At 42.8% G+C, this 16,739-nt stretch overlaps 2 protein-coding genes across 4 annotated transcripts; both read left to right on the forward strand.

Moving 5' to 3' along the window:
- The first annotated feature begins 4,528 nt into the window (after positions 1-4,528).
- gpr78a (G protein-coupled receptor 78a) lies at positions 4,529-7,307 on the forward strand. The gene is made up of 3 exons (XM_071504789.1): positions 4,529-5,276; positions 5,464-5,577; positions 6,332-7,307. The coding sequence occupies exons 1-3, from the start codon at positions 4,603-4,605 to the stop codon at positions 6,573-6,575; spliced, it is 1,032 nt and encodes a 343-aa protein (XP_071360890.1). The 5' UTR covers positions 4,529-4,602; the 3' UTR covers positions 6,576-7,307.
- A 370-nt stretch (positions 7,308-7,677) lies between these two features.
- cpz (carboxypeptidase Z) lies at positions 7,678-16,448 on the forward strand. 3 transcript variants are annotated; one of them, XM_071503343.1, is made up of 13 exons: positions 7,678-8,013; positions 8,449-8,481; positions 9,004-9,055; positions 9,210-9,532; positions 9,633-9,848; positions 11,886-12,082; positions 13,774-13,935; positions 14,056-14,214; positions 14,340-14,475; positions 14,586-14,725; positions 15,019-15,118; positions 15,337-15,482; positions 15,592-16,448. In XM_071503343.1, exons 1-13 carry the CDS (start codon positions 7,812-7,814, stop codon positions 15,793-15,795), a joined length of 2,070 nt encoding a protein of 689 aa, XP_071359444.1. In that variant the 5' UTR covers positions 7,678-7,811; the 3' UTR covers positions 15,796-16,448. The 3 variants fall into 3 exon arrangements, with proteins under 3 accessions (XP_071359444.1, XP_071359443.1, XP_071359445.1); XM_071503342.1 differs by having other exon boundaries at positions 7,679-8,013; positions 11,886-12,121; XM_071503344.1 differs by lacking the exons at positions 7,678-8,013; positions 8,449-8,481 and adding an exon at positions 8,607-8,706 and having other exon boundaries at positions 11,886-12,121.
- The last annotated feature ends 291 nt before the right edge of the window (positions 16,449-16,739 follow it).

Genomic DNA, 16,739 nt, shown 5'->3' on the forward strand with positions numbered 1-16,739 from the left:
CTTGGTTTAAGAATCACTGGAAACATTTGGAATAATTTGGAATATAATTTTTTGACATTTTGATATGAAAAAGTTACATTTTATAACTTTAAATAATTGCAAAATAATTTTAGGAGCGACTAAGACAACCTCGCCCAATGTCAGCTGGGATTGGCTCCAGCCCCCTGTGACCCGGTTTTGGATAAGCAGCCAAGAAAACAGATGGATGGATGGACTTTAACAACACCTTGCAGTCGATTCTTGTCCTGTTCACAAAGGCATTTAAACCAAATCAAAGTTAAAATACTTTCATTAGAAGAAGAATAAAATGTTGTCTAAAGGGGTTTTGTATGCTTAGGCAGTAGAGACGCAGTTGAGACATCTGTATTTTCAATAAATTTCAATCTGTCATACACAGTTCCCAAATATTTATAGGTCTGGAAGATTGAGTATGAATGACTGTTGGAACATTGGGTCACTCAGTCTTTTGTTCACTCACTCAGGTTACAATGACTCCTACATAAACACCAAACTTACGAGTACTCCATTAGGATTCATATTCATATTTTCCTATCACCGAAGCTTGTTGACAAGGAGCTCATCTCTCATAAAGCAGCATCGTGAGTACAATAGAAAAATCCTTGGAAAGCCCATTCTTAAACATCTGATTATAAAGTAAAAAAGTCTCTTGAAAACAAGCCAGACTGAACACCACTTATCTTACACCACTCAGATTACCAGTAGCACAAGATAAATAACTTCAAACCTCACTATTAAAACCAACTGCAGATGTTCTGCATACAGTCTATAATGTAAGCGGTTAATAATAATTTATTCATTCAGAGCCACAACAAATGAAACTCATATTAAAGACTGATCTAAATAGCAAAGATGAATGAGGTTCTTCTATTGAGGTGTGCATGCTAAGAGTGAAAAACTGGCCATAGATTTGGTCTGATCCGTGTGACAGCCTGTGAGCCCATCATCAGCCATGTTCCCTTCTTAATGCTTTTTGAAGTAGTTAGAGAGATATTGTTTATAGCTCAATCAAAAGTGTGCCTGCCACTTTTATAAGCATCGTACACTTGCACACACTCATTCCCCAGTCAGGTTCCCATATTATTAGCACGTGACTGAGAGTGAGATAAAGCTGGAGAGAGAGGCAGGCAGGGAAAGCGAGCATGGATGAAAGTGAGTCTATGTGTGTGTCCGGACATGTGAGTGTCTGTGTGAGTTAGTGTTTCTGTGCGGAGACCTATTTATACACTTGCACTCCCACGCTCCAGAAACTCTCACCCACGACATTTGTTTCCATTCTTTCTCTTCCTCACATCATCTTCTCATGTCTTTCATCACATCTTTTATCCTCTTCTCATCATATCACCGTCATCACCGAACATGTTTCACGCTGCAGAGCCGTGCTACCGTCACCTCAACAAAATGCCTTGCCCCTTAGGTCTTTCAAGTGTAGGACTGAACTGAAAAGAGCAGACAGATCAGGGTCACTGATGCCAAAAAGGTGTAATTCTCCTCCCTCAGTCACCAAGAGCCTTTAGTTTTACTCGAGAGCTGCATCCCAGGGGTGTAGACTGTTGGAATAATCATGTGCTTAAATGTGGCTTTATGTTTAAAATAGACAAAATTCACCTGCAGGGAACTGAGGGCTGAGGCTGACTTGCGTGCAGCAGTGGGGATGAAGAGATGGAAGGACAGATGGTTGCACGGACTGCTGGGCAGAGTAACATCATTTTCTAGCTCAAAGGGAGAGGAATAAAGGCGAACTTAAGGTGACGAGAGAGCTCCATATTGTGTTGCCGACTGTGGGAACTGCAATGTTATGTAATGGCACATACACCCAAAGCATATACACAGAGTCATAGAGCCAGAGGCAGTGACTTAGGGGGAAGTCGGATGGACCCTTTGCCTGCTAACAGGACTTCTTAAGTGCTTCTGCCATCAGCATTCTGTTGCTTGCATAATAGCCTCTCTAGCCAGGGAACCCAGAAGAAACACGTGACCACTAAGAGGGTTCCTTCTGGCTGAGGGGTGATTTCTCATTCCCTCTCCTCCTCTTTTTCTCTCTCCTTTTCTCTTTCTCTCTCTTTTTTCCTTCACAGCAATAGAGCCATTGAGTTAAGATGCTCAAGCACAGCAGTTCCACTGAGGATAGCAGGATTACAAAAAAAATGTCACAGAATATTGGGTGTATCACTGCATATATATCTTCTAAGAACCCCGCTGATGATTGAATATAAGCAGAGTCTTTGAAGATGGCAGAGATAAACAACATCTGCGGAGCTCAGGAAGACAAGCCCACTTTCATGCCCATAGACAAACATGTATAACATGTACACACTGGGGGAAAAGCTGCCCAAACATTCATGCTTACATGTTTGAAGAGGTGGAAACTGTGGAAGATTTAAAATGGTGAAATATTTAAAAAAAAAAAAAAAAAATTAAACAACAGCATGAGTATGTTTGTTTGTTTACATTCAAGTGACAATATCATCTAGTGACCTAGAAACTAGTCGTAATTCTAACCCAAACCCTGATGTTTCCCCAAATCTAACCAAGTTGTTTTCATAACTAAACTCAGCAAAACCTCAACCACAGCGCTGCCACATCATAAAACTGATTTATTTTTCAGCGGCGACATGATGGTTTTGGATGCCACAGACAAATAACATTGGACATTCTGCCAATAAGGGTGTCAGATCAAAAAATTCTCTATTTGTCTTTCCAGAGGGCAGGAACAAGCAACATACTGTATTTTGTCCTTTAATTTGGAGGACTTTTTCGTTAAATGTATTTCCTTTTTATCCACCCCAACCTCCTCCTGAGGTGAACTTTGTCCCTCTGTATACTACGTCACCACACTTTTCCCTTTGCTCCTGTCATATACTGTGGCCACTAGATGTTGCCTAACAAGAAAATATAACTATTAGTCATAATAACCTGCTGCACAAATGACCTCTTGGCTCGTTTATTTTTTTTTACAGTACAGTCTCTATTAAATGCAATGTTACTGTCATTCGTCTTCATGAGGAGGTGTGAGCAAGCTTTTTCCCTTTTGAAATGACAACACTTTGCCAATGCCAAAATAACAAAACAGTCAACCGCCCAATCACAGATGCTTGTCACAATGAAAAATTCAGTTCACGAAGGCAAACAGCTGAAGGCAAAAAGCTAAAAAACTGACCTTTTGACATATGTTTTTCATTGAATTATTCATGTTATTTCTTTGTTGGATTTGTCTTTATTCAGGTGTTTTAAATGTTCCGTAGAAAACACATCCACAGATGCAGAAAAAATTACTGCAAGATTGTTTTCACCAACGTGTGAACTAGTTAAGAGTTTTGTTTCTAATGTTATGATTAAAACCTGATAGATGCAAAGAAATAATTTGACTCCTGACTGTAGCTGCATGTAAGACATTCTGGAAAAGTAAGGTGTAGGTTAACACCATCATTCTTTTCCCCCATCTGTCCCTCCTGCACATGTCCTTCCTCCCCCGTAATCCATCTTTTTCTTCCAGGGTTCCATCTCTCCTCTCATACTTTCCGTCCCTCCCTCTCTTCACTCCTGCATTTGTGATAACAGCAGCTTGTGCCTAACGCTGATATTTTCACATGCATTGGAATGATGTTTTTTTTTTTTTTTTTTTTTTTTTTACAGGCATTTGAGGGGAGATCAACACAAATCAGTACCAAAGAAGACAAGTTCGAATCAAAGCGTGATGAAGCCACGAGAGATTTGGTGTTGCTATGGAGACAAGTGGTTCCGCGTGCGTGCGCGTGCTTCACCTGATGTTTGGGGGGGGGGGGGGGTCTGTCCCTGTGATCAAAGCTTAACTCTGGCTATGTGCTTAAAGGGTGGTCCTCTGGAAGGTGTTTAAAAGAAATCTACTTTAAGGAAATATACTGCATTACCCATGTTGCACAGGACACAGATATAGGACACAAGCTGTAACACAAATGCACATGCACACCACAGATCCATCACATTTGCCCCTCTTTGCCACGGAATGTCTCATTTTCCCGGCCGTGACACTGGTCACCTGCGCGGCAGCACACCTCCTATTCTAAAAGGGGACAGTGGAATTGGTGTGCCAGCGCTGTGACGTGCCCATGTTTGATATGAACCGCTCGCGTGAATGTTGCTCAAGAGTCACATGATCCAGATACCGACCTGCACGTGCGGGGCGCACGGCACTGCCGGCGCGAGAGAGGAGGCGCTGGCTAGTGCGCATGATCGAGAGTAAAGAGAGGGAGGGAGCGCACCCATCACTTTGGGCTAAACAACAGTAATTACCTATGGAAGGGGACAAAGAAAAGGAGCGCAGTGGTTGAGGTGCAGGGTAGATCAGGCAGCATCAGCTGGGTTTAAAGGCTGGCCCCTGCCACTGACGGGAAGGTGTGTTTGGGCATTTCAGCACCGGACAGCTCTCTCCGCCTGTCTGCTGCTCACAAGTGCGCTTCTGGCGTGTGCGCCCGGAGAATAAGCGTCTTCCACAGCTGGTGGGGGGGTGTGGAGGGGGTGCGGGGGGGTCGGGGGGGGCAGGAGGCAGAGAGCATGGCGGACTCTCCACAGCATCCTCCCCACAGCTGCTCCTAACCTCGAGAGATGAGCATACCGGAGTTCCTACTGGAAATGTCCATTGTGGTGATAGCCGTTGTGTCGTTGTTGACAAATGTGTCAGTGCTGCTATGTTTCACCCAGAGCGCCGAGTTAAGATCCCATGTGCCCGGACTCTTCATCCTAAACCTCTCCTTCTCCAACATCCTCCTCGCTGTCATCAACATGCCCTCCACTTTTCTAGGGGTGGCCAAAAGCGCAAAGCCCTTCGCGGACTCCATCTGTCAAGGCGTCAGTTTCGCTGAGACTTTCCTCACCACTAATGCCATGTTGAGCATGGCCGCGCTGAGCATGGACAGGTGGATAGCGGTGGTGTTTCCCCTGAGTTACTCCAGCAAGATGCGCCACAGAGACGCGTCTCTGATCGTGGCGTACTCGTGGCTGCACTCTCTAAGCTTTTCTCTGACCCAGCTGCTGATGGACTGGGGGGGGTACAGCCACACTTACGCCTCCTGCACCGTTCACCTGGACAGGAAGGAGAGGTCGCAGCTGCCCGTCTACGCGACCTTCACGGTGTTGTTCCACCTCAGCACCTTTGCGCTCTGCCTCCTCGTCCTGTGCTTCGCCTACATGAAAGTTCTGAGAGTGGCCAGGTCGCACTGCAAGAGGATAGATGTCATCACAGTGCAGACCCTGCTTCTGCTGGTTGATATCCACCCTAGGTAAGGCAAACTGGAGGCGAAGAGGTGTCATGTTTCTGTTTCCAGTCAAGTTTGACTCGTTTCGGTGGACAACATTTTAGCTTGTTTTTAAGATAACTTAAGATTTTGTAACACTAATGAACTACATTATTAATATCTCCACTGTGGGTTCAGCAGACATGAGCTGATCTTTCTCTGTGTCTGTCAGTGTGAAGGAGAGATGTCTAGCAGAACAGAAGAAGAGGAGGCAACGCGCCACTAAAAAGATTTGCATCTTCATCGGCTCCTTCATCCTCTGCTTTTCACCCTATGTTATAACAAGGTAACACCCTGCCCTGTGGCTCACTGTTAGTTTTATATGTTGGTTAACTTCCTGTGAGACTTGTCTGTCATCGGATGCTTTTACAATAATGGCCCTAAGGAAAATCAAGTTATAAACACTTCCTGTGCATCTGATGGGTTTATAATATGATAATAGCTTTATAATGACCGTGTTTTTTGTGGGATAACGCCTGGCAAAGACACAATCATCATGAAGACCAGCATGTCATTCAGTACAAGAGCTCTGTAATGCTTAATACCATCTTGTTTCAGTGGAATTCGTGTCTCAAGCAGGTGAGAGTTTGTAATGGTGTAAATTATTCCTAATAACTATAACTAAAGTTGAATCAACTCTTCTTCAACACAAAATTTCAATATAATAATGATATTTACTGTCAGTTTTAAATACAAAATTGATTGCATTCTCCTGTGTTAAAGTCCAGAGGGCTATGTCACAGATCATTTTTGGGCCCTTGCTGAAATGATTGATGTTGGGGTTCTTCATGAGAGATCCGTTCCACTAGGGAGGCCCATTGCACCTCTTGAAAAAATGTCCACATTCAGTCTCTCCCCAAGTGTATTTCCATAATCATGAAAAATTATGATGTGCAATGTTAAAATTGTGAAGTGATGAATCATAACTGTGGGATACGTATGTGGTGCTTTTTGTTGATGGCTTGAGAGAAGTGGATTTCTATAGTACAGCACATCAGAGCCAACAGGATTAATGTCTTCTGCTTGCATTCCTCCTGCAGATTGGTGGAGTTGTTGCCCTCCGTGCACATTCCTCGGTATTTGGGCATTGCTACCAAATGTCTGTCCTATGCCAAGGCTTCCAGTGACCCATTTGTCTACTGTCTGCTACGGCAGCAGTACAGGAAGGTGCTGGTCAGTGTTATCAACCGGGTTCTGGGAAAGGATCAGTACTCGCTGTCTGCCCACAGCATAAGCAGCACACTGGATACCACGGATGACAACGGCATTGCCAGGATTACCTGAGCTTGATGTGCTGCTTTTTAAATGATTCAACACCTGCGTCCCTTCTGCAAGAAGGTCAGAGGTCAAGGGCCGGCAGATGGAAAGGAGTCAGTGCCTTGCTCAAGGACACTTTAACAGAGGGCTGGACCAAGTGACTGTTTAAGCCACTGTGGGTTGGGAGAATTATACACTAAGTAAGATCTCACTGGCCTATGATGTGTGCCAAAGGCCCTTTCAGACTCTGCAGACTGCTGTTTCCACAGGGCCCATCACTCTGCCTGCTGAGGCATTGCCGAGGATACATCACATGAAAACCACAACACTATTATTATCATAGATGTAATTGTATGTTTGAAGCAGTCTTGAGTTTATCAGGAAGTGGTCTTCATGTTTCAGTGCTAAACTGGAAAAATGTTAATGTTTTTGTTAAAGAGTGCCATTTTTAACACGTACTGTGTGTGAAGATGTTATATCATAGCAAAAACACTGATTAAATAATAAACTCCACTGCCACAGACACATGGTGAGTCCACTATATGAGTAAAACATCATCAGATGTTGGGGAATGTTGTGATACCATTGGATGTTTGTGTGTTATAGCAGTGGTTCCCAAATGGTTTGCTTTGTGACACCTGATCACATGTTATGATCTTAATGTGTATAAGCTGTGAGCAGGTCAAACAAATCATTTGAAGTAGGACTTATATTGTAGAGGCTGTAAGAGGTGAAATTAAAAAAAAAAGAAAATAACAATTTTCTGAAGTAGATTTATTTTCTTTACTATTCCTTAAATCATCCGTTGACCCCTCAAATTTACCTTCGGACTTTCTGTGAGGTTCTAACCCCTACGTTGGGCAACACTGCTATAGACATAATCTCTGTAAAAGCCTAATAATAGAGGAATATTATAGGAATACAGAAGTGAGGCAATCAAGGTTGGTGAGGTTTCAGAGACACGCTAATGGTGCAGGAATCTATTCTTGCATATAACTGGTGAAAAGGCTCTGCAGCCTTATTGTGTCAAACAGTACAGGCATGAACCACTCTCACTCCCACCCCCACAAGCCACGTTTCTTCCTCGTGTTCCCACACACACACACACACACACACACACACACACACACTCACACACACACTGCGCAGTGAAATATGATCGGCGCTCGCTCGTAACGCACAGCGGTGAGCTAAAATCCTGGCGCGCCGCACTCCTCTCGGGTCAGGGATGCTCCGCGCAGACAAAGGAAGGAGGTTTTCGTGATGCGGGTGGTAATTATCATCCAGCCGAGAGAGCGGAAAAGTCGCAGCTTCAAACACACACTGCCACATCACACGCCGCCGTTGTCCAGCGGCTCACTGCAGTGCAACATGCATTTAGGACTTTTGGTGTTGTTTCTTTCCTTGACGAAAAGTTGTTGGTGCGCCCCGCAGCAGAGCTGTGCGCCGGGGGACGAGTTGTTAGGTAAGATCACCTCAGCTTTACCCACCGAGTCATACAAACATGGCACTGTGCAAAGCCAAAGCACGCTGGCTGAAGCGCAAACAAAACTTGTACGGAGGTATCTAAAAGGGTAATGTGGAAATATTAGACTATAAAAGGGGGACACTTCCGGTTACTATTAACTATAAACAGTTGACAGAGCAGCTATGCAGACCCGTGACTGGGGCCTAGCGTCTAGAAGGCTCGTCTACTTCATGTTGCGGACACGCCGTCACCTGCTGTTTTTCCGAACCACATCAGCCTTTGTCATAAACGGTGATTACAGTCAGCAGAGTCCCGGTGGCTCTGGGATGTGTGTTGCTTTTTGAAGTTGTCGCCTCCTAGCGTTTTATTTGTACCCCACTGATGTTTTCATGATTTCATCAAGTTTTCTGTTTGTCTTGTTCCCTTTCACAGGAAAATGCAGCAACACCGTACATGAAGAAAAACGTAGGTGGATTAATTTGACCCTTACGCAGTTTTGATTGCCTGTGATAAACCAGTAGCTGTCTGAAATGTTACATCAGGGCTTTGCTGTCCACTTAAAATTGATCCTTAGTTGAATTTGCAGGCCACAACCTGACCTTCAGGGCTGGAAAGTGTTTGGAATACCAAGTGCTGCTGCAAGATGAAACAGGTCTCCTCTCCAGATAGCCAGTCTGAGGGGAAACACAGGTGCAGCCCTTGAGCTCAATCTGCAGAGCAGCAGAGTTTATAGATCTTCAAACATCTCATGTTGGGTTTTTTTCAATTTTGAAACACCAGGTGCTACATCACTCAGGTCTAGTAGGTTTGTAATAGACGACAGTGATTCTACCACTACTCCTACAGATGTGACAGATACACATTTTAAGCACAAGCCCTAAAGACATTCAGCTATTTTTAAAAACTGTCCTAGATCCAGCAGCACCCTCCGTTTTACTGAGTAAACCACAAACTAAGTAAACACCCACTCCTTCTCTCTCCCCACAGCTACCTGTACAGAGCTGAACCTGGGCTACTGTAATGATATGGAATACTCTAGGTAGGTCTTAGAGCTTGGTACTAATGTGCGTGACAAGATCAGCACCAGCTAAAAACAGTAAACATACATACATTTTAAAGCATTCCTGTTATTCCTTTGATGTCAGTTTTCTTTATGAGTGACTTGACATCTGACTGTGAGCTTGCTGCTCTAGAACCATATTCCCAAACATCCTTGGCCACCGGAGTCGTTTTGAGGCTGAATCAGGGGCAGAGTACCTCCTTCTGAGTGTCATCCACGGCCTACTCAATGGGGAGTGCTCCCCTGAGATACGTCTTGTAGGCTGCTCGGTACTCGCCTCGCCCTGCCAGAATGACAAGATGATTAAACCATGTCGCAGCACATGTGAGGCACTGAGGAAGGACTGTATCCATGCCTTTGAGGCCATTGAAATGGCCTGGCCCTACTTTCTCGACTGTGACCGCTTTTTTGCCAGCGACCAAGAGGGCTGCTTTGACCCACTGGCAGGGATGAAAGGTAAATGTTTCACTGTTTTTTGTACAGTTTGGACCAATGCACATCTACTGCACTTCTCATCTCTTCTCTCCTTCCCTAAATCCTGGTATCCCTTTTGCAGCCAGGCAAGAGCTAGCAATGTCTAGCCTCTCTCCTGAAGAACCCAGCACCATCATCCAGTTTACCTACACCTCCAATGCCCAGATGTACAGCTTACTGAAGAGAACAGCAGCCAAGTGTTCCCATATCTCTCATGTCTACAGCATCGGACGCAGCAATGAGGGCAGGGATCTGCTGGTTATTGAGTTCTCCAACAACCCTGGACAACATGAGCTATGTGAGTAAGAAACTGCAGTGTAGCCTTCTGATGACGGTATTCTTATAACTCTCCATTCACCTCCCCCTGTTGTTTAATTCATATCCTATGCAAAATGTGTTGCCCCATTTTTACATCTGCTTCTTTGGAAATGAGATGTGAACACAACATTGACATATTAATGCATTCAAAGTAGGAGTTTGACTTTTGACTTTTGACTCAGACTCAGACCATGTGGAGTCACACCATCACATACAGCCCATGTTACACTTTCCAAGAACCATGTCGTAAACAGTGGTTAAATTAACTGATGATGATTTGTAGAGCAATACATAAAATAGTGACACCTGCACATAAATTATATTTATTCAATTTGAAAAATTACAGTCTTTGTTATTTACATGATTCAATTACAGATTCAGTGAGGATTTAATTATTGTACTTTCTGAAGAAAAACTTCATGAGAATAACCGTTTCATATCATAAGTCCACAACTCCAAGACCAAAGTAGCGACAGTCTCAAAATGACCATGAAACTAAAACTACAGGTTAGAACAGAGAATGAAAGAATTCAAATTGGCCAGTACAGCAGTAAATATGGCAGTAGACATATTTTATACATCTGTAAATCTGCGCTGATCACACAGATTTTCAGCACTTATTTTAGCGCTATTATTAGAATTTCTCATGAAACCAGGACAGAAAACAAATTTATACAACATCATCCTGCTAAATAAACTCAGACAAGCTTCCTCTTGTCTTCTATCATTTATGCTGTAAAACTTGACAGGTGTTTATACTGGGCTTACTGGGAGCTGTGGTCATGACCTCACTATGCTGCTCTGCTCCTCCTTTGGATTTTGTGATGAATTTTATGGATTTTAACTTCTTTTTCTGAGCCTTTCAGTCAGAGGTGCCAACACATAGACAGCAAGTGTGTGGGCAGAGCTGTTCAGTTTAACAGAACATAGTTAACTAGGGAGGGAGACAGACATGAGGGAGGTGATAGCCACATAGCATCAGAGTGGGTACGTAGCCTGCACCACAGGACTGGTCACCACAACACAGCCACATCTTTCTCTATCCCTCTGATGTTTTATTTTTTTCACATTGAGCCAACTTGTGTGGCAGCCCATCAGGAAAAGTCTTGGTTCTCCCTATGGCCACTCTGTCATTGATTGCATTGTACACATCCAGCAAATACAGAGCAACATAAGTATTTATTTGGAGTTGTGCTTCTGGTGACTTGGCTGGTTGCTACCTTTGATGCTAAACAAGTACAGTCAATTTGTCTGATGAATTTAGTCTGTGCTGAAAATATCATTAATGATAGCAATAAGACTGAACCAGCTCATTGTATTGATTTGGTTTGATTTAAACTCAGTGTACACTGTAGCTGTGTCCCAATTCAGGGGCAAAATGAGATGGTTTGGCCTAAGGAGGATTTCCACTTTGCGTAACCTAGCCCTCCTTTTCCATTGTGTCACAAAGTGGTGCTCCCATTGCCTCACTTTTGTACAAAGACTTGAAGTTTTAAGGCCTTTGTTTTTTTTGTTTGTTTGTTTTTTTGTTTTATAGTTGTACCATTAGCTGTTCACCTGGGCTGAAACCCAATACTTACATTTAAAAGAGTAATCCTGGGGCCCTCTATCGATGTTGTTTGCTGCCATATAATTTTCATTATCGTCGAGCAAAGAATCTGCAGATAGGTTGGGCCACGAAGGATCCTTCCACCCAGCCTTTGTTACCCAGGAAAAGATGGCCGCAATTCTCAGCTGCATTTGAAGGAGCCTTCAAAATGGGATAGCTGCTATGATGCAAACGGTCTTCAAATGCAGTCTCCAAAGGGTGCAAGTAACATGCCTCCAAATGAAAGCAAATGTCTTGTTATATGTCTGCTAGATTTGTAAATAGGCAACTATTTGCTAGCACATCAGCCACAACAACTTTCTAAAGGGATAATTGTCAATATTGTGTTTATAGCTTGTTCCTTTGCCTCAAAATGGCCAAAATCAATGAGCAGCTTAAATCATATTTGGTTTTGTCTGTGAACTGTAGTGGAGCCAGAGGTCAAAGTGGTGGGCAACATGCATGGCAACGAGGTGCTGGGCCGCCAGCTGCTGATCTACCTGGCCCAGTACCTGTGTTCAGAATATATTCTGGGGAACGAACGAATTCAGACCATCATCAACACAACCCGCATCCATATTCTGGCCTCCATGAACCCCGATGGCTATGAACTGGCCGCCTCAGAGGTAGAGGATAACAATGACCCGGAGCTCAGCCACCAGGAAGTAAATATTGTTAACAGTCAAAAAGGCAAACCCCCATTATCCGTTGTCAATTCACTGTCTGTTCACTCTGTTGAGCTTGCTATATGGAGGTGGAGGACTGAGGTACTGTGCTGAGGGAATTTGGGGGTTCTTAATGCAGAGGGTTTTTACAATGTTGGTTGTGGGTTGTGAAATGGGACACCAGGGGGCAACCTTATGTCAGTGTTGTCAGTTGTGAGTTTTCTGAACAAAGAGGCCGCTGATTCTCAAATATCTAGTAAAAGAACACTATACTACGCTGAAGGATAAGGGCCAGCCTTTGCTCTGCTCTAAGGCTGTACTCCATGTTCTTAATGACTGATCAAGACTGGTGGTACTCTTTTAACATGGTGTAAATGATAAATTGGTAATCTAATGATTTTGGTATTAAGATAACAATTAACCCAAGAATAGTAATCAGAAGATAAAAAAAGCTGCTGAATCATTATCTATTGCTATGTATCAGTCCTGCCTCAATTCTCAGATTGGATGACAATTCAGTACTCAAGCCCTCTACCTCCTTCTCGTCTGTCAATCTGTCTGTCTACCTGCATAGTCTTACTCATCTAGAACAAGTCCTCCCGCTACCAGACAAAGTTATCAGCCAGTCAGTGATCTCATCATAAGCAGAAATAAAATTTAAATAATGGAACACAGGTAAACATTTCTAATTTGAATCTGGTAAAATTCAGAAAAAAGTTTTTATACCAAAGCTGGCAGTGGGAGAACTGCATGCTGAATGCATCCTATTTTTACTAAACAGAAAACACAGCACTAATCATAACTTCACTAGCTTGCGTAGCAACTGTAGAAGTTTCTCAGCTCTGTTTATCTTGCTGTATATTACATGAGACAAGCCTGAGAAAGCTGGACTTTGATAGAGTCATCTCTTCAGCCTTTAATGCAATACAGCTTTTGGTCAAAATGTTATGCATTAATTCAGAGATGCCTCAGGCCTTGTCACTGAGACTCTAACAGGCTCTGCATGCATATATGCTGTAGACTGATCATGTGTTTGTTCAAATGTGAGCATCAGTCATTTCAGAAAGGATTGTTAAATCTATGGGGACGTGCAGGTCACATTGTGTGGTCCACAATGAAGATCATCACAGTCTGTGTATGTAATATGCAATCTAAACAGTAGTTTGTGTCTGAATTTCTTAATGGGGACATGCAGCTACACTCAAGAGAGATATTTCATATGCATGGGTTATAGTCTGATTTCACCTGCATGAGTGATTCACGATCAGATCAAAGAGCAAATTAATGCCTCAAACTGTATATTTGTACTGTACATGGCAACATGGACATATATGTTCATGATATGTAACAGTTTACATAGATAAGTCATATTTTAAATAATGGTTTCCTTTTATCCCTCCATTTTCTGCTTATTCCCATGACGGATATATGGTCTTGTCTACATGTTAACAATAGAATTAACAAAGATAGTCTAACATGTTTCTCTTTGTATTCCTGACTAATTTTCATATCATTTACTCAATATTATCTTCATATAATCAACACTCCTACTAATGTCTACATATCATCATCATCTTGATCATCATCAGTTTCAGTTTAACACTTTCTGACACTTTCTAATGCTCCTAGCTGTTTGAACCTAAATGTTTCAGGGTCACTTGTTGAATGGTTGGACAAATGGTCGGACAAATGCCCAGAACATCGACCTGAACCGCAATTTTCCAGACCTCACCTCTGTCTTCTACCGGAATCGCCGCAGTAGATTCTACCGTATTGACCACATTCCAATCCCTGATGCCTACTGGTCTGGAAAGGTAAGATAGCATTAGTTTTCATTCATCAGAATTTATGGATTCTGTGGAAGTATGGAAGTATCTGCATTGGATATTTCAGGCTGGATACCAAAACGATCCCATTCTACCTTTGGACTATAGGTGGCACCAGAGACCTATGCAGTGATGAAGTGGATCAGGTCACTACCCTTCGTTCAGTCTGCCAGCCTCCATGGAGGGGAGCTGGTGGTCTCCTATCCCTTCGACTTCTCTAGACACCCTCATGAGGAGAGGATGTTCTCACCCACTCCAGATGAGCAGGTAGGGAGATAAGATAGATTTTAGTAAATTGATTGACAGACATATTGCTGAAAAAGACATTGCAGCTGGATTGTAATATTTGCTGTATCACCATCCACCCATCTTAATGATGTCCCCATGCTCAGGTCTTCAAGCAGCTGGCTCGTACCTATGCGGACGCCCATGCCACTATGTCAAATAATGACACAGAGAGATGTGGAGCCTCCTTTTACCGAACAAGGGGCATCATCAATGGGGCACTGTGGTACAGTTTTGCTGGTGGTGAGATACAACATATTTCAAACTACAGAGAGAATCATTTATAAATTGCTTTTTCTACCCCTCATATTGCCTGTGAGAAACTCATTATGTACATTGTACATGTCATGCAGGCATGTCAGACTTCAACTACTTGCACACTAATTGTCTGGAGATCACTGTGGAGCTTGGCTGTGACAAATTCCCCTCAGAGGCTGAGCTTTACCCAGAGTGGAAGAGAAATAAGGAAGCTCTGCTCAGTTTTCTTGAGTCTGTAAGTGACTGTTAGAAAAGCTGCATAACCGGAGACTATTTTTATTACAATATATTATTTGTTTGAACTGTTGACAACTGATTGACAATGAAGGTGTGAAGTAGTAGCCATTTGTTAGGTCCAAGAAGGTTTCCAAGAAGAGAAAGGTCTAAAATGATAAAAATGATATTAATATCAACTAGGCACCTATTGTAGCAACTGTAGCCACTGTATTATGGATAATTACTCTGTCCATGACAAAACTACAGAACTTTAATATATGGGTGTCCACTTTGCTACCTGTCCCTGAACAGGTCCATCGAGGGATCAAGGGAGTGGTTAAGGATGTTGACGGCAATGGGATAAAAGGTGCTACTATCTCTGTCAGGGGGATAAGGAAAGATGTCACCACAGGTAAATGTTATGACATATGGATACATATATTTTTCTTAATGTTTAGAAAAGTGTAACATAGCTTTTAAGCATGGTTTGCAAAATTTATTTTGGATAATTGATGTTTTGTGTATTTTCTCCTCTTGCCGTGTTCATTACTATCCTTCCTCTGATCTGTTACACTGCCCGCCCGGCTTGTTTTCTTTGCCGTCTTGTTCTATCTCTACCCTTCCCTCCAGCTGAAGATGGAGACTACTGGCGACTGCTGAACCCTGGCACTCACATCCTGACAGCAAAAGCCAAGGGTTATTCCAGGGTCACCAAGAGGGTTTATCTGCCTTACAACATGAACAAGGCTGGACGTGTTGACTTTGTCTTGGAGAAGGTTTTGATCTTTGACCTCATTTTCGTGTTCAGGGAATGCTATTCTGATGTACATACATTGTGATTCATTCATCACCTCTTTTCTCCATCTTCCCCCATCCTGCATTCAGGTTCCTGTTGAGCCTGATATCGACGACCACCTCTTCCCTACAATAGACACGTGGGATCGATTTGACCCCTACAACCAGTTTGAGCGCTACAGCGAGCCAGACGTAGGTGAAGGAGGGATAGAGCGGCAGGAGAAGCCCTGGTGGTGGAACTATTTCTCCCAGTCTGGCATCTCACCTCCCAACTGGCTGCTGCGAACTGTCTAGACACATTTTGGGACAATGAAGATCCCACTGTGTGACTGCAGACAGAGACTGGTGATAGACGGTCCCACATTCAGTCCCACTGGTGCTCTCAGAGCCATCTATGTAGCAGGAGCTGTGACACTGAAATCAGCATTACCTAAATAGATTTCAGTGCTTCCTGGAAGGATGTGAATAGGCTTTTTCCACCAGGCAACACATTTAATTCTGGTCTGTATGTGGAATTTTGGCCAATATTGCTTTGCAGCTGCAATTGAATTGTTTAAAGTAAAAATTGAATGAGTTTTGCTCAATGGTCCGCCTATTAAAGAAATATTGGTATATTATGAATGAATATTTGTATGCACTTATTTGAATATTGTGATTATAGATTACAATTTCGCATGGTATGGCAGCTGTATAAAATGAGTTGAGTAAAAAAATTCATTCAGATTTGACAATGTTGAGATCACATTCCAAATTCCTCTATGTTTTTGTGCATTATACCAGGCCTAGGTGATGCAGAGAAAATGTTCTGGACCACTAACAGCATCTGACATTGAGCAGCACATTTATGCTTGGGTTAGCAGTAATACTGTGCCAATTGTGAACAGTATAAGTTCTTGCTTTGTTTGTTTGCCACAAGCACCAATAATAAATACTGAATATTTCTGGCATATTTTCTTCCATTTTTTAAATGCAAAAGTGATGAAGTAATATGTTATTAGAGTTTAAAATAGGCCATGTAGCTGCTACACCTTTCAGCTCTGGCCTTGTAGCCTTTGATCACCAGGGGGCGCCAGAGACAATGTAATGACAGTTTGTATGCCAACTTCATTAAAGTCAAAGGTGAGAAGACTAATAAGAGTTGGTCATAGGTATTTGTGCTCTTCCTTTATTAACGAACTTATGTTGTCTTTAAAAAAAAAAAAAAAACACACACCACCATTGAAAATTGGGTTTTGGTT

This window comes from Trachinotus anak, unplaced genomic scaffold, assembly GCF_046630095.1.
Source record: "Trachinotus anak isolate AG129_WGS33_773 ecotype Australia unplaced genomic scaffold, CSIRO_AGI_Tana_v1 ptg000019l, whole genome shotgun sequence".
NCBI classification, from domain to species: domain Eukaryota; kingdom Metazoa; phylum Chordata; class Actinopteri; order Carangiformes; family Carangidae; genus Trachinotus; species Trachinotus anak.

What these genes read in the sequence shown, in the direction of transcription:
- gpr78a (XM_071504789.1), top strand. Translation starts at nt 4,603, where the DNA reads ATGAGCATACCGGAGTTCCTACTGGAAATGTCCATTGTGGTGATAGCC. An exon ending in CTGGTTGATATCCACCCTAG is followed by an intron (nt 5,277 to 5,463) that starts GTAAGGCAAACT and finishes TGTGTCTGTCAG; the next exon opens with TGTGAAGGAGAGATGTCTAG. An exon ending in TCACCCTATGTTATAACAAG is followed by an intron (nt 5,578 to 6,331) that starts GTAACACCCTGC and finishes TTCCTCCTGCAG; the next exon opens with ATTGGTGGAGTTGTTGCCCT.
- cpz (XM_071503342.1), top strand. Translation starts at nt 7,812, where the DNA reads ATGCGGGTGGTAATTATCATCCAGCCGAGAGAGCGGAAAAGTCGCAGC. An exon ending in CCCTGGACAACATGAGCTAT is followed by an intron (nt 9,849 to 11,885) that starts GTGAGTAAGAAA and finishes TGTGAACTGTAG; the next exon opens with TGGAGCCAGAGGTCAAAGTG. An exon ending in CGGAGCTCAGCCACCAGGAA is followed by an intron (nt 12,122 to 13,773) that starts GTAAATATTGTT and finishes TAAATGTTTCAG; the next exon opens with GGTCACTTGTTGAATGGTTG.